The sequence below is a fragment of the Argiope bruennichi genome, chromosome 5 (assembly GCF_947563725.1).
Source record: "Argiope bruennichi chromosome 5, qqArgBrue1.1, whole genome shotgun sequence".
NCBI classification, from domain to species: domain Eukaryota; kingdom Metazoa; phylum Arthropoda; class Arachnida; order Araneae; family Araneidae; genus Argiope; species Argiope bruennichi.
Window position 1 is genome coordinate 10428112 of NC_079155.1, and position 25512 is coordinate 10453623.

Here is a 25512-nt window from a genome sequence, read left to right on the forward strand (position 1 = left end):
ATTTAAAGTTTGTAATAATTTTATCTTAAGGCAGTGCCTGAGAAAGATTTCTAATTAAAAAAACATGAAGGAGGTTAAAGTATTGCTATAGTATTTAGTGATAACACAAGTTAATAATACTATATGAGTTATATGGAATGTTCAGCCTTGTCAAGCTACTTAGCTTGATTCAAAAGTTTTTAAATTTAGCTGGTAAAACTGAATAAAAAATTTCTTTAATTGCAAGGAATACTTATTCTGTTCTGTTTGACGTTTGATTATGACGAATCTTTTCATACGAAACTCTTCTTCATGTTATGAGATTTTTTGAATCAGCATTTACGTCATTAACCCATAAAACAGTCGTTTTAAATCTTCGAACTCACTTTCATCTTAAGTCTTTCTTCACTCTAAGGGTTTTAAGATTTTAAACCTTATAAACTGCGATTATTCATTTTCAGATTCACTTTATAAAGAAGAAATAAAACTGAAATCCATTATAACGGATCCAAAATTGTGGTATAAAAATTTCCATTCATATTAATATTATTAATTGACTATTAGTATGATGATTTAGAAAAATTTAAAAAATTTTAAGGATAACATATATATATATATATATATATATATATATATATATATAAATTTGGTTCAAGTGAAATCATACAAAAATATCAGTATTCGTGCAGAAGAAAAATCTAGGAGATGATTTAACATATTGGTTTTAGTCTAATCAAAAAATAAATTTCGCATCCTTTTTATTTTAAAAGCATTATTAAACAATTATTTGAAAATAATTGCAGAATCGGATTTCTAAAAAACAATAAATGTTTTCTGAATAATTCATGAATAATAATATCAAAATCAAATATTTAAAGCATTTTTTTACCTTATTAAAAATTGAACAACTTAGAATATAATCGTTATTAAAATTAGATTAACGAATAATGTCTCAGAAACTAATTTTAATATTAATCTCGATCCTAATAATTAACTTTAATAAACTCTTTTTACCTCTGAGCAAACCGCAATAAAAACATAATTTAAATTATTCCAAGCAAGGGATAAAGCTCCATTAATTAAAAAAAAAACAATATCATCGTGACGAACTCAAGTCCTCCAGAGATATGTTTAGAAGATCGCTAATATAATCCATTTGCTACAAATTGAATTTTTGGGATAATAATGCTGAAGTTCATCATTGAACTCCATCGCAAAGCTTTCGATGGATGTTAAATGAATCATTACACATTCACATGGACATTCATTTTTTTTTCTTAAAATTTTTCAATCATTTCTGCACTGATTATCTGAAATTAGATGAAGCAGAATGAGAGTCCGAAGTTTGGCGTATGATTAAGTACACGGATACACTTTTACAGCGTCAGTTGTGTCAATTTCAACACACATAATCCTTTCTCGGACACAGCATTCCTCTGAGTTGATCATGAGAGTCCAAGAAAGGAGAACCATTGGCACAAGACGAAGAATAATGCATAGCAGAAATATGCAGATGTGAATCTTCCATTTGCTGAAGATATTGTGTCAGCACCTGTAGAGAAAATAATGCAAGAGACTTAAATTTTCAGCGACTTCATGCAATTTAATTAAATTTTTTTATGTTTTCGTAATTACAATATCCTCTAAAAATACGATGATAATGCTAAGAATTAATGTTTCCATGAAATCACATAAGAAAATTTAAATTCAAGTCAAATTTGAATGCAAAGTTAAAGATTTTTGAAATGAGATACTATTTTTGTCCCAATTCTAAATATGAAACTGCTAAGTTAGTTTACAACATAGATTACATAATTTTGAAATATTATCTAGTTTCAATTTTGATAAAAAAATATATAACTTGTGAAAGCGGAATTAAAAGTTATTTTCATAAAATTTGATAATTTATAACACACAAGTATCAACGATAAAGCTAAAATAAATAAAAAAAAATAATTTTTCTATTATTATTTTTTTAATATTTTTTTTTACCTCTTCAGATATAACTGCATTAAAAATGTAATTAATTATAATAATATATTAAATTATAATAAATATAATAATATAATATAAAAAAGAAAATATAATGATAATGGCACCTCTTAAAGCTTATTATATAGAACATCATATAGAAAGTTTTTGAGTAATGAGGCTTTAATAGTACTTGCTGACTTTTCACAATTCTGAAATAAAAATCAAAATTTAACTCTTATATCCCAAGAAAACTCAAAATCAAGCCTAAAAAGTGAGCTCGATTGTTTCTTCATCCATTTATACAAGTTTCTTAAAAAATCATCAACGGTTTATTTTCAAAATCAAATTATGACTCTTCAATGGAGTATAAGTTTGAAAAAGTAACAAGCGTTATCTAAATACATATTATTTTTCAAAAGTAACAAGTAGTTTCCAAACACAATATCCAGAATTGATCCATATTTCATGCGAACATTCTTTGCTTTTAAGCCCCCCCCCCCCTCCGATTTCACAGAACGGAAAACGCACTTTCCTTACCTGTCTTTTTCAGAGAGAAATCTCTTTTCACACCATACATTATTCACTTCTCGATGCACCCCCCCCTCTTTCCGCCCTAAATGTATTGTATTTCTTTGAATGACGTTAACCCTTTGCGATAAAATTCTGCCTTCCGTATTTTGCATATAAAAAAAAGAATAGAGAATTCCGGGTGTGAGATTATTTTTTTCTTCCACTGTCCTCACCTGGTTCCGTGTTCGAATTTGTTGGAGGAAGATAATTCTCGCTCGAGAGGCTGCTGGCATTGAAGCTTGGAGAAGGTCCGTACTGAACTTCAGTAGAGCCTGAAAGAGAATTCATTTAAAAGTAGTCAGCTATTAAGGCTTTTTCTGTATTTAAAGACTATTTTATCATTTCCCTTCTTGATTTCATAAATTAAATCTTAATTTGTAATTTTTAGGGAATATTTCGATAATTTTGAATTAGAGTTTATTAATTTTAAATCATTAGTTTTTCAAAGAGATTATTATTTTTTTATAAAAGGACACATTATTTTTTCTTATTTAAAATACACAGCCGAAACTCTGAATTAAGAGGAATTGAAATATTTTAAGGATATTCAGATGTTTTATTTGTTATAACAATTGTAAGTTGATAGTAACAAGGGAAAAGGTTTAATTTATCCAATGTAAATCAGACCTATATAAGTAGAATCTGCATAAAGTGAATATTTAAAAAAAGTTTTAACAACACATTTTATTTTTATATCACCATTTCTCTAAAAAAACTTTGGAGCGATTAATTTCGATAAAGAAAGCTTTTAAACTAATATTACATGAAATATTTAAATTATTATTGAAATTTATAGGTAAATATATTAAACCATTATTGAAATTTTAAGATAAAAAACTATAAAATCAATTGCAAGTAATGATTTATATTGGAAATAACATTTATATAAAAAAATCTGCCAGTTAATGTATGCAGTAATATTAAATATGTGCCTAAAGCCTGTTTGTAAGATAAAAAGTATTTCCACACATATTTCAAGTCTTTTTTCTTTTTTTCTATTTCAGATCGAAAACTAAAAAGTAAAAAAACAAAAACAAAAACGATAAAAACTTTATATTTTTATTGAATAAGATGAAATTGATTTCAAGTGTGCCATTTATGACATTTCCTACATTGATTGATTTTCTTTCCACTAAAATGTATTTCTTACAAAACAAAATGAACAATAAAAAAAGTGGTAAATAGATAGATAGAAGGTAAAGAATAACTATTTTTAAAATATAAATGTTATTAAAAGTATCAGGATTATTGTCTTTTTTTAAAGTTTAAAAAAACAGGAAATGATTTAAATGCTCTTTTTTTTTTTTTTTTTTTTTTTTGGAATTCTTCATTGTATTGCTTATTTTACTTGCTGTTCTTTTAATAATAATGAGCGGGGAGTGAAAAAAATGAATCCATTTTAAAATTTATTGTAAATAGATGAAGCATTCACAGAAAGCTTTTACTACTATTCGTAACTATTAGTAACTTTAAACTACTATTTCTTTTTATGGCTAAGATTGCATGAAAAATAAGTTACAGGCTAAATGCCATAGTGATAACCAAAGAACGCTTACATTTTCATAAGTCAATCTGTATCGCTAATTATTTTAAATGTATTATTTGCTAATGAATACATTTTATTAAAAATTTTAGAATAATGAAATTAAGATTGCATGCATCAATATTTTAACAATTGTATGTTATTTATTTTAGTTAAATTTTGAAACTATTCTTACTTGCATTCCATTTCAGTCATTGGTGATTTAATATATATATACATTTTTTCATTAATGTTTGCATATGTTCAAATATTCATAATCGTACTCTTAACATTTGACAAAAATTATTTTAAAATTAATTTTATATATATATATATATATATATATATATATATATATATATATATATCATCATCATCATCATTTTCGTCACAATGACCATAATAATGCTTTTTAATTTATGGTGAGTAAATAAACATTGATAAGTTGATACCGTTCAAAGTAAATGAAGTATTACAAATATTTAAATTCAAATTTTATTTATTTTTAATTCCATGAATGATTTTTTTTATCTAAAAAGTACTCATATTGATACTTTATGCTTATAATCATGAAAAATGTAATAGCTTAACACTATAAGCTACATTTTAATATCATTAACTCTATTCTATTAATAAGTGATATCTTTGAAACAAGATGGATTATAACTTCGTGAACTGAAGGCTTTTTAGTATTATACGCCTATTAAGAAATAATTTATCATATTCTTTAATGATTATTCTTTTAAATCTTCTCTTGAAGATGTAATGTTCGAATCGCAATGAAAAATATCCTCCCTAATAGCATCTTTTTTCCAATTGTAGAAGGTATCGTTAAAGATATTTAATATATAGTATCATAGTTTCATAGTTTTTTTTTTCTCTTTCGATTATTTATATTGTTATGGCATATAGTAAAAAATATTTTATTAAATGCCTCCTGTTATATATTCCAAAATTATTTGATGTAAAAAGGAAATTTTCCTTTTGTTCCATTGAAGAAATCAAAGTTGATATCCTTCTTAGCTTATTTTGAAACAATTTTTCACAGAAAAATCAAAACATTTCTTATTTTCCTCAGATTTTACACTTTGCATTACATGTTTTGTCTCACTCGTGAGATATATAAATGCTCGTAACAAATATATTAGAATTTAAATCTAATTGAAAAAAATATGTTGTACACAATTCTGTTTATACAGAAAAATATTATACGAATATATGTACTCTTTCGCTTGTCAATATTTCTTTAAAATTATTTAATATATTTAAAAAAATTCAGAAAATGTTAGACATTGAATGAAAATGGCATCTTCATTCTTTGCAATAGATTTAAAATGCTCACGCAAATGGAATGCAATTTATATTAATATTATTTATTGATTGCATCTTTATATAAATTTCTGGATAATAACTAAATTTATTTTTAATTCATATAATTTATTATTTAATTTTTAGGAAATATGCAATTTATATAAATTTTCAAGCTCTTAATTTTTTAAGAAATATACAATTTATTTGAATATTCAAATGCTAAATTTGTTCAAAGAAATATACAAATTATATGAATTTTCAAACGCTTAATTTTTTAATGAAATATACAGTTTATATGAAATTTTCACACACCTAATACTCTGAAGAAAAAGGCAAAAAATACCAAATCACTACCTGTTTCTTCTGTTCTAGGCTGCACACTTTGAGGATGACCATTACGAAGTTTTTCAGATTTCGGTCTCAGTGGCTCTGGGCCTTGCGATGTTGCTGGTGATGATGGTGGAGGTATTTCTAAAAATAACCAGCAGAGAAAAAATTACTTTTCTGTAAAAATTATAAAAGATGTGAACAATAAATATAAGCAATGAGCTTCAATATATAAATTACAATATGCAAAAATATGCAATGTCGTTTGTGTCTATACAAAATACGTAAGCAAAATAGATACGAGGCCTATTATTAAGATTGATTGTAGATTCATTTGAAACGATAAAATAAATTGCTTTGAATTTCATATTCGGAATGAATTCAAATAATTCTTAGTATTAGCTTAATTCCTAGAATCCAGTGAATATATTTGAAATGGTTCATTTCTTTAGAGTGTAAGTATTGTAAACTTATTAAATACATTTAAGTTTAACTGTTTAATTTCATAATGTTATTTAAAATTCTGATTTTCACATCATAAAGATATATAGTTTTTTTTTAAAATAGTCAGAAACAAGTTGCAAAAATTTAATGGTAAAAAGAATTTAAAAAAATTCCAGTTCATTCTAAAACTTTTCAATGACTATTCGAAAATTTTATTTAAAGTTTGGAAGAAACTAAACATAAGTATTTTTTTTTTTTTGTTTAATATGAATGAATTATGTATATCAACTTATTGAAATGTATTAAATGAACGAATTATTTTGATCTGTTGTTTAATCAAGTGAAATCTGAATATCTTTAAAACATATTATTTGCTTTGAAATGATATGTTTTTTCTGAAACAAAACTGAGATTAGAAATAAGTCTAAGTTTAACGAAAAATGTATTTATTACAGTTTATTTATTTTAGTGTTTATGGAATTCGGGTTTTTATTTAGAAGAGAAAAAACCTTTATTGAATAGTTTCTTGTTTGTTGCTTCATGTTGATCTTTAAAGAAACATTTTAACTTCTCTGGATTCCTTCTTTTGTCAGTAATTCATCGAATTTATTTGCAGATCACAGGTTCAGTGCAATACAAAGCACATTTTGAGATCTGATTTCTTAATATTTGGCGAGGGAATTCTTTTGTACGAACATGTAAATTCTCTACATCTCATGTGGATGTTCGTAGGGAATATTTCTTACATATGTGTCATTTCTTTAAAATGTAAATGTGTTATAAGCAGAGAGAATCAAGTAAAATAGTGATAAGAAGAAGACCAAGTGAAATAATACAATTATATCAATTAATAGATTTGATAGGAGTAACGGATGTTATTAAATTCACTAAGTTTGAACTATGTTTTAAAAATATTTCATATTATACATAAATAAGAGACTTTTATCAAATGTGAATTTGTATAATTAATGCATTTATATTTTAAGGAAATTTTGTCAGATAAACCTCACATACTTATGCATTGACTATTTAATTTTTTAGGTGTTGGATTAAAGACATTTTTAATATTTCACATTGATAAGATACATTTATCAGATTTGAATCTCTATCCTAAATGTGTTTATATTTAAAGGAGAACTAATCAAATAAATTTCACATATTGAAGCATTCACAATTTAATTTTCGCGTATTTTAATTTTTTTTTTAAGAATCAATTTTTTTAACAAAAATGTGTTATTTTGATGAACAATTATTTCTAACATAACATTCATGCAGAATTTCGCAGTCATGACTTGAAAATCAAATACGATTTCCGACTCCATGTATCAGAGATAAATTGAGAGACACTGACCAAAGAAAAAAAAACGCAAACCAAGTCGGAATCCTTCTAAGATTCCTTATCCCGCATTGGCTCTACCATATATATTTTCTTGAGAAGAGTCGTAAGGAATATACGTGGGAAGAAACCTCAAGTTTTTCTATTGAATGATCCTGGAAGAATAATCCAAAGTGCATGCTATAGTAGGGTGCTTTTGAAATTGAAACTGCTGGCGGATCATTGGTTTGCATCGAAGCCCTAACCCACCCGTTTTCCAATTCTTCCAAACCCCAAATTCAGACATTTGATAGATAGCGAGACTTAAAGAGACAGTTTCTTTCTTCGATTGGAAATTCAGAGTCAGGATGACTTAAAATCCGTGAATAGTTTTATTTCGTCGGCAGTTTTTATCCTGAAATTGAGACGCACCAAACTCTGAGCATCGCCATTTATTTTTGCATTTTGTAAGCCGATTGAAATTAAAAGTACCACATAATAAATGTAATATACCGTAATAAATTTTGTTCTGCCAATTTGTTGACAAAATGTTATATTTTAAATAAAACGTATCATTCATTGTTTTTAATTAAATTAATTTCCTAAGATAAAGTTTAATCATATCTCTGAGAAGTTATGGGTTTAATGTAAAAGGCATTTAGTAAAAAGAATACCGAGAGAAATAATATAATTACACCAATTAATATATTTAGAGATAGAAGAATAATAGAGAAAAGAAAAAAGAAAAGAGAGAAAAGAATAGAGTAATAGAAACGAATAATAAATGAAAATATAATATTTATAAAGACCAACAACATTGTAAAGATTGGTTTTTCTTAATTGAATATGTATTGTTGAAATATAATTATAGATATGAAGAAAAGCGTTTCTGAATTTTACAAATATTTATTTATTTCGGTTATTATCATTGACATAAAATGGTGGCGTACGCCAGAATAATTTTACATAGAGAGCCATATAATGCAAGTATGTCGCAAAATAAAACAGCATGCTGAGTGAAGAATATAATTTAAAGAAGTTACTGTAATAGAAGATGCTATAATTTAATTATATACGCTAAATGAGAAACAATAGTAAGAATTAAGATAATAATTAATAATAGAATTAAGATATTAATAATAGAATTTAATAATAATAAGATATTTGCCTGAGACGGGTTTTCAATAGTTGAAAATAAATTTTGAACTATCGAACTGAGCTTCTTCAAACAACAGATATTGCTAATTTTTGAGTTTTATTGCGCCAGAAATTCAGAAATCTCCTTCAAGGTTAATTATTTTCAGTCATAGTACCATCAATAGAATAATATTTATTCAAAGGAAAAATATCACTTAAGTGTTGTGAGAATGCTGTCTGAAAATAATTAGTTCTTTTTTTGAGTTCCACAATTTTCTGAATTTTATTTGCAGTTTTTGAATTTCTAATGAATGAGAATCATCCAAGTTTCAACTTCAGATTTTTTTTTCCCATTTTTTTACTTAGAAGTTAATAGAGTTCTTGCATTAATAATAATCATAATAATATTATAACTTAGATGCTTAAAGTGACACCTGATAATAATTAGTAGTTATACACATGTCTCATTACAGATAAATAGTCTCTCTAGCATTTAATTACATTCATGAACTACTTACATGTGTCACAAAAGGTAAGTAGGTGCTACACGAGGTTATTTTTAAACTAAAAAGAATAACTTTAAAGGAAAATGATTTTTCTCCAGCAGATTTATAATAATATATTTTTTTATTCTTTTTTCAAGAAAGTAAAAGGGAATTTAAAGATTTGATTCGAGAGAAAAACATAAAGAAAAAAATTTACTCTTATTGAACTTTTTTATCTTCATAGCTATTTTCAGCAAATTTATTACTTTAAATGTTTTAGAAATAGTTCTGTAGATGACATGAGGGACAAATTGAAGAAATTCTTTGGAATTCTGATTATTTCAAATTGTAAAATATAGGAATATTTACTAAAGTGACAAAAATTTATTATCTGTTAGCCAGGTTAAAATCTCGAATTCAGAATGGAAGTTGATTCTATCAAAATAACTGTTTCTCTTGTTTGTTTTATTTTTATAAAGTTAGTCAATTTATGCTTAAATTATTAGATAGTAAAACTCATCCATTCACAAAGACACAAAACACATAAATAATATAATAATTAACCGTATTTCATTTCCTTGACATTGAACACTGCTGAGTAAGAATTGAAATGGAATATGCACTGATCATTTTCTGTGTGGGAAAATTAATGATATAATGTTTTAACAAACATTTACCTGCTTTATACATGTAGTCATTATTCATGCCTATATATATGCATGTCAAGGGGCAAGACAGGGGGTTCTGACCACATGTTAATTTTGGAATATAATTTTACTTTGTATATTCTATTTCTACTAGACTGTCTAAAGTAAATTTCAAAGCTTTAAATAATGTTGTTCTTTATGTAAAACTTAGTTTGTGTAAAAAATAGCAAAATAAATAAATTTGAGTTCTATCTAGTAATATAATACTAATGATATCTTTGGCAAATTTGCACAATATGATCAAGGGTGGTTTTTCCACCAGAAAAACAAACCAATCCTTTGGTAAAAAATTGGTTAGTCGGAATTAATGGATGTTAAAAAATTGAAGTAAAAATTTTGCACACCTTTTTTATGGTGATGATTTATTATATTTTAATGATATTCTAATTAAAATATATATAAACAAATATATTTTATTAACAAATATATTAAAAAAATATTTTACAAATAAATATATTAAAAAATTATTTTACAAACAAATATATTTTAATACTAATGTCAGACCGATTTATAATTCATATTAGTGTAGATGATTTTTAACATTCTGTTCATTGTGCCCTTTTCCATAATTTTCAATGTATATTTATATACATACAATCATATAAGAGAAAGAAGAGAATTATTTAAAACTGGATGCAGTGATTTTCCTATTGCTTAACTTAAAATTAAGCCTTAACTTAAATACAATGAAATTTCGAAAATTTTATGAAAAGCTTTCCCTGTATTGAAAACCTACACAACACAGAAAATAAACGGAACTTTGATACCTTGATCATCGTAAAAAAACCAGCCTGAAGTATTAATAGAGACAATATACACTTTTTGAGTTTAACTTTAACAATGACTTATATTGTTGTATGAGTAGTATAAAACATTTTTAAATTCATTAAAAATAATAATAAAAAAACAAGTTGTAAGACTAAATAAACTAGTATAATTAAAGAAATAATTTGTTTTGAATTTTAAACTGCTGTAAAATGTATTTTTTTATTACAATATGTTTGTTCGTTATTATAAAAACGCTACAATCTCGCATAATTTAATTAATGAAATTCTATTTAAAATTTCAAAAATTCTTACCGAGATGAAATTTATCTCCACCAAAATATATATTTGTCTTGTTTTACAAACGTAGATTAAGCGGCCTATCCCGTTAAATACCAAAATACAAATGCATAATTATAACTAGAGATAGAAATTCAAATTTATTCACTGAGATCAAATGATTACAAATATACCGAAACAAAGAAAAAAATATTTTTGACTTGATATTGTTTACGATATGATATTATATAATTACGAAAAACTAAGCTACTCCTGGTCTTGCATTACTTTAAATTATTATAAACTTTGTCATTTAAGTATAGTCAATGGTTATGTTTCCATTGTAGAAACATTATAACACGTTAACTATTGTTTTGCATAAGCAAACATTATTTTCTTTGGGGCATAGGAAAAACGTAATTTCAATGAAAAAATAATATTTTGTCACTTAAAGTTTTGTCGACTCCCTATGTATATATCAAAATTAAATATTTCTTGGTCTTCTATATCAAAGCAAAATTACGAGAAGTTTAAAAACATTCAAAAGAAATATTCTCTGGGCTATTTGCTCAATCAATTAGTTTGTAGTATGAGTAAATATGTATTTTATCAGAAAAAAATATTAGCAGAGAAAATAGAAAATAATTAAATATTAATTTACAACAAACATCCTCTAAAAAATCAATATATGATTTCAAATATTTATTGAAGGTCCGGAGGTCCTTTGTAAATATTATAAAATAAATTCACAAAGTACATTAAATTGTAAGTAGAATACTTTTACCTTGTTGAAGTCAAATATATATATATATATATATATATATATATATATATATATATATATATATATATATATATATATATATATATATATATTATTGATTTGTTTCAATTGCTCTTAGCTTATTTTACGTTTTCAATCTATTTCATTATGAATATACCACTGAAAAGACAGTTTTTATAGAATTTGTGGTGATAACATCATAAGCCAGATAACAACTTCCGGAGAAGAGTGTACACTTTTGTCTAGTGGCTTTGTTACTCGGCTATGGTGCGTGGTTTAACACGCATTGCCAAATTTACTTTCAATTAAAGTATTAAAACATTTTTACTTAATGGAAACTGCCAGCCATGTAAATAACGAAAATAAAATTTAATTACAAATTAAATTAACAAATATTGATCATGATACATTGGTCTTAATTCCATCGACCAGCACGAGGTAGAAGTTCGGAGCAAGCCGGTGAAGGCAGGAAGTGATTCACTCGTATTCGTTGGAGAGCAAAGTTCATCTCCATAGGTATGATTGATGTTTATCGCCAGTTGGCGAAACAAACAGTCATTTATCACCTGTTTGGCCGCTGCACAATGTGCGAGTTTGAGCCGAGTAACAAAGCCACTAGACAAAAGTGTACACTCTTCTCCGGAAGTTGTTATCTGGCTTATGATGTTACCACCACGAATTTATCTTCAAGTTAATTGCTTTTATTTAATCACATGATTAAATAAAAACTGCTAACTACTTCACCTGCACTTTACATAATTTGTTGACTTTACGATTCTAATTTCTGCTCCATATATTTTAAAGAAGAATTAAACGAGTTTATTAAATCTGTTGAAATGCATATATGGTGTATAATATTTGTTAATAAATTTATTACATTTTATTAAAAATTATCAAATTATTAATCTGAATAATTTCTAACTCCTAGTATCATCTTTCAGATGAGAGAGATTATAAATGCGAAAATAAATTTGAATAAAAATTATTTGAATTTATAGTAATTAATATCTGTTATAAGATATCAAATCTAAGATAATTTTAAATACATTTGGTTGCAAAAGGAAATCCATTTAATCATATTTCATAATATAGCTCTAAAAATCTCTATACATCATATTCTTAAAAACGAATTTAATTTTTACTAATGTTAATATTCCCTTCTCCATACAGATGAATCAGAAAAAAATATATGTTAAATATCTTAATAATAATATTTATCCATTATTTAAAATGTTTTTAACTGCCTTGAATTAAAAATGTTTTATTTTTGATGTTATCAATATATCTTACCCGAAAGATTTAAAAAAATGACGATTTATATAGTTTTTATACAAGATAACAATGTATAATTTAATGATTTATAAGATTAATATGTGTGCAAATGAAATATATATATATATATATAATTAGCATAGTTTTTATTTTGAAATATTTGAAATTTTAAATGTAATTATAGATTCTAAAAATATTCAAAAAAATTCACCAGTGACGAGAAAAGTCGATTTTTTTTAAAAACTAATTCCTAATTTTTGCGTTTCAATAAATAAATTGCATGGATTTGCTCTAATGAATGATTTTTTGCTTTAATTTCCTGACTGAACTGCTTTTCTGGCTTTCGTGGTTTATCATTATAGAAATAAAAATACAATTTTATCAGTTTTATAAGATTTAGAAAAATTAATGCGACTTTTTTTTATTTATAAAGCAGGAAATCGCCTGCTAATTTAATAAACATATCCAATTTCAAACATAATTAACATAATTTTTTAAAGAAATATTCTTACAACAATCAGCGACATCATGAAAAAAAAAACATTTTTGATAAAATAAAAATGTTTTAAGTGTTTCTATTTAGAATAGAATGCATGTTTATATTTTGTAATTAGTTAGCACAATCAATTATCAGAATAAATGAATTTGAATGAAAAGATAGGTAAGTATTAGTACATAGATAGTGAAACACCAAAATAAAAATCATTTCTGCTTCATAATGCCAAGAAAAAAAATTTCTGTGCGTATACTTTATCATAGAAATCAGTAGTAGTATTCTAGAGTAATTGCTTAGTCAGTTTTGCATTGAATTATAAAATCCAGGAATTAATTAAGCTCATAATTTTATTTCCGTATTAAGGTTTAATGTCAAAATCATTTGCACTCAAATATTGCTGAAGAATTTGAAAAACTATAATACCTTTTCTCTAACCTAACTGAATCGCTGATTAATCCTTATGATACAATCACGTGCAAAGATAAAAATTCGAAATAGTCTATCGCGTGTGCCTAACTATGGTTCTATTGATAAATCATAGTCACTTAAAAGTGAAAGAGAACAGAAGTTCTCTTTCACTTATGAATCAAAACTGATTTTATGTATTCCTAAATTGTTTCGAAGGGCTTAGCACTCTATGTCTGTAACGCAACTTTTTTCTCCATTAAATAAGCGAAGGTATTTTTCCTTAAAAAAAGCATCATTTGTCAGGCACTTAGAATAATGAGAAACTAGATGATGTGCTGTAGTTACTTGTAGTTGTTCGTATAATTATTGCAAAGTATTTTAGGAAACCTGGTCTTGCTATCACATGATTTGCTTTTTGTTACTAAGAAAAATTATAAATTACCTAATAGAAAATAAACATTTTGTCATCATCTTGAATTTATATTTTTCTAGTTTTGTTATTTTTTTTACTGTAAAAGTGTGAATAATAAATTTAAGATATTATTAAAGTAAAGATTAGTCGAAAATGTGATTCATGTTTTTAATTATTGTTGTGCTTCGAAAACCGAACAATGGAAAACAATGATAAAACTTAAAATAAAATTATTATTTATTGATTAAAAAATAATTTTTATTTCTAAACTGAAAGTAATTATGTTCCTTTTCTGAGATATTTAGTACGGAAATGCGAGTTGATGGATGGGATATCAGAGGTTGGGATATTTTTTTCTGAGAAAAGATAGTAAAGAAATTTCTGAAAACTCGAAGTCAGTATTCCAAAAAATACTTGAATGCAGATAATGTAAAACTGTAGTTTTCAACAGTAAAACCAATTTAAAAAAAAAAAAACACTTTCGAAGATCTTGAAGCATGACTTCACCAATTGCATTCAAATATGAAAGCAATTTTAAAGGTGGAATTTCGTTGATGTTGATACTTTTCTTCCTTTTATGATCTATCACTTTAACTGCATTAAATTGATTGCAGTATCACGAGAAAAATAGAAATATCAAACAAAGACAAGATTACTTTTTCATATCTTGGGAGCATGAAAGGCTAGAATGCGTTTACAAGTCCCCATTTTTTTGTATTCGGAATCAGTACTCTGAACAAGCTATGCAGGTTTCGGGTCATCGTTCTATAATGAACATTAAAAATCATTTCTGCCTATGAAGAAAAGAAATTGAGTCTCCAAACTCTTCATCGTTTACTATCGATACCATATACGTGCATATTATAAATATTAATAATGCAAACACTTAATGAATACTCATACAAAGACTAATTAAATATTTAATTTAAAAGCGCGTACGCCAATAACTCATAAATAATGTTTTCAAGCTCAATAAATTATCAATAAGTTAACAGTAGAAATAAGAATGGCGCAATAAATGTATAAAATATTATAACTTGAAAAACAAACGCGGAAAACAATGCTAATGGTAAGAGAAAAATGATGATAAACAAATCTGAATTTCCGAAAAAAAAATTTGAATTTCCTAGAAATTGTGAGGCTGAAGGCACAGATGACATGTTAAATTCTTGATTCCATCAACTAAATAGCCAATATTATAATATGAAGAAGCAAATTGCAAACTGCAGAAACCAGAGAAACGGAATAATTAAATTATGAGACAAGATATTAATAAAATGCTGCAAAATCAATGCCAATTTCGAATGTCTCATTTCCAAATTTTTATTATAAACTATCATTTCAAGTCGGAAGTAAATTAGAAATTTATCAGTTAGAAATACGAATAAATTAGAAGTGCATATATATATATATTTAATTTAAAGATTAATACATACATGTAAATTTTAATTTTAATATTCATAAATATATAATACATTAAATTAAGTTTATCTGTGTAATACGATAATCAAATGAGTACACATCGTCGCACCAACTATTTCATGACATAGAAAAGTGGAAAAAAATAAGTAAATTAAGAAGGCATGTAAATAAAATAAAATTAATAATTTTTGGAAATGATAATTTAATATATAATCAACACTTAAAAATGATTATCCAAATGATATCAAAAATTTTTTATTTATGTAACTATTTAAGAAATTAAAATTTAAGATGTATTTAAGGCAGTATTCTACAGAGTTATTTATATACTAGCCGCCTTTGGCGACCAGCCGGTTCGCCAATCTTAATGTTCGTTTAAATTTTAATAATTAAATAGGTTGAACCGGAGTTTAACCCCCTTCTTCGCCAAGTTGCGATAACGCTGCAAAGCTGGCAATCTTTATTATGCACTATAATTGAACATCTGCTCCTTTGCTTTTGAACATTTCGCAAGGTCGTTGTTGGCGATTTTTAAAAATTGCTCCAAGCAGGAGGTTAAACTCCGGTCGTACCATTAAATATTTTACGCAATTCCAACTTTAATAGATTCTTCGGCAAAATATTTTAAAACTTCAAATTTTGATAATCATATAATTCACTCATAATATTATAAGATCCTTCAGTCATAGCCTGATATGTATCTCTCTAATTTTCTGTTACCCCTCGTAGAAATTATGCTTTAAATTAAAGTGTAAATGATTAATCTGCAATTAATATAATAATATTTTTTACTGAAACCAAGCATTTTTTTAATACTATGATTACTGATAATAGAGTCACTGAGCGTTTAGACTTTATGGGCACTAAAGAATATCTTTCTTAATTTATGTAATATCTCAAGAATTTGTCAACAAAAATTTCTCAGATTCATCATGAACAGATCGATTCATTAACAATGTTTCATTTTAAATGCATCAAACACTAAAAAAATAAAATGAATCGTTTAAAATAATCGGTCGAAAACAGGTTTAAAAAAATACTTAAAAAACGATGTACTTAAAACTATAAGCATATACAAAAAAGTATATAATTAACATAAATACAATTTAATTACAAAAGCATCCAATTAACCTAAAAATAATTTAAATCATTGAAAACAGGTTCAAAAAAAACTACTTAAAAAACGATGTACTTAAAACTATAAGCATATACAAAAAATATATAACTAACATAAATACAATTTACTTAAAAAAGCATGCAACTAACCTAAAAATAATTTAAATCATCCGTTGGTTGCCATGTCAACAGGCAGAAAACAATGCGTGAATTTTCTTCGACAGTTACGTTAAGGCAAGTGCGTGAATTTTTCTACGCCAGTTGGGGTAACGCTATGCAGATTATACATTTTTAATTTCCTTTATTCTGTGTTATTTTAATTCAAAAGTACTTCAGAATGAATCTGAAACATGGATTAATTAACAATGTTTAATTTTAAATGCATAAAACATTAAGAAAATAAACAGAATCGTTTGAAATAATCCGCCGAAAAATGTTAACCCTAGCCTCAATTCTGTTAGGTGAAAAAAATAACTGAAAGTTGGCGGTGGGGAAAATGGAAAATTTTTTTGGCGGAAAAGTTGGCGGTGGGGAAAATGGAAGATTTTTTTGGCGGGAAAGTTAGTTTTTAACTAATAATTAAAATTCTAATTAAAATTTCAAAAAAAGGGACCCCAGGTGCACATTCCCGACCTCTAAGGTATACATGTACCAAATTTGATAGTTGTATGTCAAATGACCTGACCTGTAGAGCGCCAACACACACATACACACACACACACACACATACACACACATTGAGCTTTATTATAAGTATATAGATTACTATATTTTGATGTCGTATCAATAATTAAGAATTTATTTCCAGTAATATTGTTACATATATTATTTTTAAGAATTTAAGCATGCGTTTTAATAATCCAAATAATGTCCCTTTTTCTATAATATATTATATGTAATTTGTTGCGCATTCATATATATTTGCACTAGTTTTATTATTTACTATTTTAATTAGAAATTCCGAAGATTCCATATATTTATAATTGTTTGTTCTATATATTTATAATTGCTAGTAATTTATATTAAAATTAAATACAGATTTAAAATCCAGTTTTTTGAAAAAAAACATTAATAATTATCAATATAAATTAGCAAGTCTCTCTCTTTCTCTCTCTCTCTCTCTCTCTCTCTATATATATATATATATATATAGCATATTATAAAAAGTTAATACTTCGAAAAAAAGAGGGAATAAGCGAAAGGTAGGCAGTTTCCTTTCTACCAGTGCGAAGAATGAGCTAACAGTGTAATTCATTTGCGCAGAGAATACATTACATAAAACTATTAAATAAAAATTATATTATGTATATATATAATTATATTATTATATAAAAATTATATAACAGAATAGATAATTGTAATTAAAGCAAACTGGGAATCATAATCAAAAAAAAGAGTACATAACGAAACACTTAAAATTGATTTCCCGCTTTTGTTTCTTCCTGTGTTAGCCATAAGAGAAATAATTTTCTTTTTTCGTAATACTTTTAAAAAAGAGAAAAAGAAAGAAAAAGAAAGAAAAAATAATAAATAAAAGGTGAATAAAATTATAAAAAATACAAAATTTAAATACTTAATTGTATGAAATGAATTTGCATTTACCGTAATCACATCCTTAAATATTACTCTCACAAACACTTGAATTTTAAATAATGATTTTTTTTTCAAAAAATTAGAATGGACAATTATTTATAATATTGATCACAGGTGTGTATGTGTGTGTGAACTTTTAATTAGCAAAGAAGTGGCATAGTATAATGCAAGAAATATTTTTTTTTTCTATTTTAATTTTTTTTAAGCCTATCAAGTGTAAATGGATCGCGACATATCATCATATTTTCTCCCGTACCTCATATTTGGCTTCACTAATTTCAATAACATTTTGGATTTATGACGTATCTAATGTTAAGCCACCTTGTTTACTAACATATTTTTCTAAAATTTAAGTTGAAATTTAAAAAGTCTTTTCTTTCTACATCACTTTTTTTCCTTTCTATTATGGCAAACATATGTTGAATAAAAATACAGTTTTAAAAATAAAGTAGTTTGCGCGTAATATAACTTGAAGCATGGTGTAATAAAGGAATTTAAGTGATTGACACACGAGTGTTGTGTAAAGAATAGTATAATTTTTATTATCATATCCTTTTTATTTTATATAGCACTTATTTACATATTTAGAAAACAAATGCAGTCATATTTTTTATATGATGATAAAGTCTCATGAATTGATTGCTTTATAATTTATAATCGTTGTTGAAGGAGACAGGAAATATAAGGGAATGTCTAGATCAAATTGAAAACCTTTTCCGCAGTATCAAGAAAGCGGTCTTCCTTTCAACCAATGAGCTCTTTGGTGGTCCTAAGAAGGCATTTTAATTCGTATATGAGAACCTTTTTTTTTAATTCTAATTTTGGTGATTTTTTTTCCTCGAGTGCTCCAGAACTTAAAAATTACAATGCAATTCCTTTGACCGTAGTTTGAGGTGGAATTTAATATGAAAATATAATTTTTTACTGTTCGAATATCCCTGACTTTAAATCAATGAATCGAAATGTAATTTCAATCTCTTGTGATATCCTTCAATAATATATCACCTGTAGCTAGTCTTTTTTTAGATCTAATTTTTCTTTCTGTTTCTATAGAATCACCAGAATTTGCACAGATTCAGGAAGAAACTCATCTGATTGGAAAGCAGTTTATATCTCAATCTGATTTCATAGATTTTATTTTTCTCTGCCGTATCGATTGTCGATGCTCAGAATGACACAAATGATGTATGCACATATTAATTCCTAATTCTGTATCGCTAAAATTAACTCAGCAGCTCTGTCCCTTTTATTGATATTTATTAATGAATTATATTCTTAAAATTTCATACAATGTTGTATTCATTGAAAAATTACAAATAACATTTTCTCATTACATTTTTTTCTTCAACACTTTGCATAATTATTTACATACTAACTAAGGAGTACATAAAAGACAAGATTTAAAGTAAGAAGCAAACCAATACCACAATGCATGGCTTTAAAGTTAGATTAATAGATTTATTCTTCAAATTCACTTTAAGAAAAAACATATCCCTATAAATAGACAATGGATTTTATTTTTCTCTTTAAAGAAAGTCGGAAAAGTATTTATTCATTGTATTTTATTTCACAGCATCTATTAGCAATTCCCCGAATTCAACTGTTAAAACGGAATAATTTATTTAATTCTGTGATGAATATATATTTCATTTAAAGAGAATTCAATAATGTAAGATGCCCAGTGAGATTACTTCAAAGTCTACGCTTGATTAAATATGCACAATTGTTAATTATCATTTTCTCCTAAGTGATTTGATTTTTCTATTAATAACTTTCATCAAATATATTCACACTAAATTAGGAATAAAATAAACATGTGCAAATTTTAGCAAGTTGAAAGATTTATTCACTGAAATGAAAGAACTTTTATACGAAATTGTTTCATTTTATATGAAATTGAATTTCTGCTGCACAGCTGCTTCAAATATTATTTAGTTCCGGCTAGTTATTTTTTTTATAAACCTTGACTTGAAAATTAATCTGTTATTTAATGCGATGCATATAAATTATGTAGTTGAACTGTAAATCAAAGAAAGAGTGATTGCATTATTCGAATGAATCTCAATTTAGAAATTCCCACATTTCTAACTATAATAGAAATAACAAACGGAATCTGTAATACTGGCAAAAGGCAAATATACATACCCTTTTGGCAACGTAATTTACTGGACTCTCAAATTACAATTTATATTTTAGTGTACTTCAAACCAGAGAGGGATTTTTAACATCAACAATTTCTTGTATTCTTTTCGTATCTTTTCATTCTGATAATATCATTAGAATTAAATATAAATTATGTAATTGGACAGGGAATTAAAGACTAAAAGATTGTATTTTTCAGGTCAAACTAAATTTAGAAAATCTCATGTTTCTGACTATAATAGTAATAAGCACAGAAATCCGTAATGCTAGCCGAAGTCAAAAATATATGCTTTGGTCAGCGTCATATACCAAATATTCAAATCATAACTTCTGCTTTAATGTACACGCAAATCTGAGAGGAATTCTTAAAGTTTAAAATCTTTTGCATTCTTCTCGTCTATTCTCATTCAGACAATATTATTTGAATAAAATATTAATTCAATTTCCGAGTTAAATATACGAAAAAAAATATTTTCTTATATCAAAAATACTATACGAAAATTGCTTACTTATATCAAAAAGGTTATATAAAAAATATTTACTTATATCAAAAGTACTATACGAAAATTGTTTACTTATATCAAAAATATTATATGAAAAATATTAAACGAAAATTATTTACTTATTTCAAAAGCACTATACAAAAATTGTTTACTCATATCAAAAATATTATATGAAAAATATTAAACGGAAATTATTTACTTATATCTAAAGTACTATAAAAAAAATATTTATCTATATCAAAAATGTTATACGATAATCGATTACTTATATCAAAAATACTATACGAAAATTGCTTACTTATATCAAAAATACTATACGAAAACTATTTACTTATATCAAAAATACTCTTAATTAAATCTGAACTTCTGAAAATCATTTATTTAAAAATGTTTGCAAAGAAAAGATAAATATTTACGTTAGAAATCTTAATAAAAATAAAGAAATTTTCTGTACCTCAAGTTAAAACTTAATATACTTTTAACTAAAAATAAACGTCTTTTACCTATCAAAGTAATCACATTCTATAATTCGAATGGAAATTTATACTCAGTAAATTTTATTTTAAACTGAAAGATCTCCATAAAAGTTCATTCATTAACTATGAAGACGGTCATTTATTGCAATGCCGAAGAACAAGAAGATATGAGTTTCGGAGCACGTTACTTCTCGAAAATAGGTAATTCTACAATCTATAAACGGTTCGGATGAGAAGAAAGTTAAATTCTAAATTCTGGACCGAAGCCAATATCTATCCGTATCTACAAAAGGAAGTAGACGAACAAACAAACAAAATGAAGACGAAGTAAGACGGATTTCATTCGTATTCCGTTTGTGTGTCGCAGTAAATGGCTCCCTTGCCAACTTAAGAGATCCTGTTTACTGAGTGGATAGAACAATTTTTCAGTGTCCGCAAAATGACAAAGTTATACGTTGGATACAGGAAGCCATTTTTTTCGAATGACACGACACGTGGAACAAAAAAAGGAAACCAAGTTTGGGTATAAAACGCAATCTAGAAAATTCTCTTCGACTGAAAAATCTATTCGAAATCGTTAAACACTCAAGAGCATTTCTTGCTCATTTTATACCCTTTCTCGTATATTTAAATGTATTGTTTGAATTGAAGAAGGATGGTTCGATCCCGTTTATATCGTCAGCGTTTGTTCACCGTGTTACAGTAGTACCAATCTGAAATTCCAAATTTCAATGTGATTTCAAATAAAAAATATAAATTAATTAAAAGAAACATAAAACTGCTGACAACGCTCATTTTTTTAAATACTTAAAAAGTAGTCAAATAATTCAATACTTTTATATTCATTTTTTAAAATGTTAGTTGGCAAAATATGTAAATGAGACAATGCATCATTTGATTATTTATCTTTGGTGAATGTAAGTAATAATTAATGTTTAGTTAATGTAATTAATAATTAAAGCTATGCTCTGTATTACCACATGTTAATATATTTATTTTTTTATATAAAGAAATATTACAGTACTGATTGCCATTTTTCTAAATTTAAATATTTGGTTCATAAAAATAAATATATTTAAAAAAAAATTATTTTATATTTTTGAAAAAGTTAGTTGATAAAGTATGTATATGAGGCAATGCATAATTTGATGACTTATCATTAGTTAATGTAAGTAATAATTAATTTTAATTTAATTAAATTAATAATTAATGTTTAGTTAATGTAAGTATTAATATAAGTAATAATTAATGTTATGTTCTGAATTATCACACGCTAATACATTCACTTTTTTTATATGAAGGAACTATTACAGTATCGATTTTTACTTTTCTAGATTTAAATATTCGCTTCAGAAGAATAAATTAAATATTTATAATCTCATTTGTATTGAAGTGGTAGCTAAGTTATGCATTTTTATTTCAGCTATTTTAAATATTTATTTTAGCAATTTTTATTAATAATTTTACTAAGCAATTTTTTAACGTCATTTGAAAATTTCTTAAAATATTTTAACAACTTCAAAAGATATTTTTGAAAGTGACACAAAATTCTTCATAGTTTAATAAATATTATTTTTTAGCATAAATAACTTTTTAGCTTTCATACGCTGAGGATAATCTTTTGGAAAGAAAAAAAAAATAATAATTCTATATAAAAAATTATCCATTACTCTGAATTAAGAAATCAAACAAGAAAATGTTACATAACCTTAATTAAAAGAAATACACTCAAAAATATTAGTTGGGCAATTAAATCATATTTTTTGCTTACTTTGAATCAAAAATATTTGAAGAATTTGAAAATTATGCTATAGAAAACGCACAATAAATAAGTAAACATTTCCTAACTCAAATTTTAAATTGTCAGCAACGAAATAAAATATTGAAATAATACAGATTCTTTATATCAAAATAATTTTTTCAGCAGAATTAAATAATTAAAATAATACATTCCATTCATATACCTTTATCTCTATCGTTTAATTCTCTCTCTCTCTCTCTCTCTCTATATATATATATATATATATATATATATACAAAAGTATTAGAATCAAGTTAATAGGAAAAACAAAATACTATGAAGTTCTTTTTTGGTTTTAGTTTAAATAGGTAATAAATTTTAGTTGCGATTTCGAAACTGTTTTGTTATGTTTTCATTTTAGTTTCGTTTTCAAACTTTTTCTTACTTTAGATTGGTTATATATATATATATATATATATATATATATATATATATATATATATATATATATATATATATATATATATGAGAATTTTTCTAATAAAGTTTTCAAATCTTCTCACAAAAATAAGAGAAAGAAGTAATTAGATTTACATATGTATGTTCATTTCTAACCATGCTAATTTGGTGAGTCCGAAACATAAATTCGAACCCTTTATCGCTGGTAAGGCCTAAAATTTTGGAAGTTTGAAGAGGCGCACTAATGTGATCCACGCCACATTATTATGGTTCAAAACGTCGAAGACCAAACCTTATAGCATTCCAGTTGTTTTAAAATGAGACGTTATATCTAAACTAAACTTATGATACAACATTTTAATATATAATTTTATATAAATATATTTTAAAATTAATACTATTTTCAATGCGCATAGGAAAAATTTCGATATAAAAATGCTTTCTTTAAACCTGTCTGATTTAATATCCAATTGTCCCGAAACAGTTTTACTGCCTCACTCTAAAACAAAGTTCCTCCGGAAATCCAAACAAATACGAAATCTTCTTTATGTGCACTTTCTCAAACAAGCTGTTTGCCGGCCTTGTCACAAAAGCACTAATTCTAGAGCATTAATTAAAAAAGCGCAGGTACATCCCATTTCTCTAAAGGGAATATATAGCATCTTAGCTAATGCAAGCAGCGTAGCTCTGATGCAAAGAGAGATCATGTTAGAGATTAAAATCGCCTTTCTTTCTCAGGCTAAATTCTAATCACGTACGAGTATTAAGTCTTCTACAGCAAACTACAAAACCCAATTATAGTGAGTATCTCATGTAAGAATCATCCCCTCTACCTATTAATGCCATCCATGAGCACACATCAACTTTGAAGATCTAATCCACCTTTCAAGAAGAAAGTTTGTTTAGACCGAATCTTCGGCTCCGAGCGGAGATCTGGGAAGTTGATTGTCGAAGAAACAATTTTCTTAAAGCGAATAGTGAAGCTGCAACATCTATTATTTCCCATAGTTCCTTCTCCTTTTGCTTTAAAAGGTAGTTGATGTAAGGATGTCCTTAAACTCAAGTTTAATTTTGACTTTAAGGTAAATAAGAAACTTTACTTAGGTTCTTGTTTAAGTCACCGCCTATTTTTCTTCCGATTTACTGTTATATATATATATATACTTTTGTAAATACTTTTTCTACTGATTTTTTTCCTTAATGCTTTTAACTTTTAAGGACAAATTAATATTTTTGAAATTAAATCTCTAGGATTTATTTATATTTACAAAATATTATCGTATGCAAAATAAATACTAGAAAAAAAATTATTTGACCCATTGGGTCATGCAAAGTAGAGCTTAAATGAATAAATTATTTATAAATTCAATCCTAAAAATTAGAAAGCAAATCTATAAATAAAAGTCTAAACTGATATGTATTTTTCTTTACATGCTTTTTAAACATAACACTAAAGAAAAGTTGGAAATATTGTCATTTGCAATATTTTAAATGAAACTTTTCCGAAAGTAATATTTTTATTTATTGCATTTATTTTGAAATTACATAGAATCACTTCTTCCAAATCTGCGGCTAATAGCATTTTACTCTGTTATTGCGAAAGCATAAATTATGAAAATGGTTTCAATTTCGCATTTTTTTTTTATTTCCTTTAAAAGAATGTAATATTAGTGTAGGAATTCTGGATATCACATTTCAAATATAGGAGATTTTAAAATTTTTTAAATATATAAATTTACATTAATGAATAAATTTTTTGAACTAGGAAGAAAGAGAAAACACATTTTGATACAAAAAAACGATAAAATAATTAATTTTAAACTATAAATATTTGACAAGGCCTGAAGAATAAAATCAATTATATAGTACCGCA

At 25.6% G+C, this 25512-nt stretch overlaps 1 protein-coding gene across 1 annotated transcript in view; it reads right to left on the reverse strand.

Moving 5' to 3' along the window:
- Window positions 1-696: 696 nt before the first annotated feature.
- The window catches only part of LOC129969534 (protein CEPU-1-like), a 300199-nt gene continuing 275383 nt past the window's right edge, over window positions 697-25512 (reverse strand). The window contains exons 7-9 of the mRNA XM_056084145.1: window positions 5711-5827; window positions 2697-2795; window positions 697-1531 (exon numbers count right to left, since the gene is read on the reverse strand). Coding sequence (XP_055940120.1) covers window positions 1425-1531; window positions 2697-2795; window positions 5711-5827 — 323 coding nt within the window. The 3' untranslated portion in view covers window positions 697-1424. The remainder of the gene's footprint in view (window positions 1532-2696; window positions 2796-5710; window positions 5828-25512) is intronic.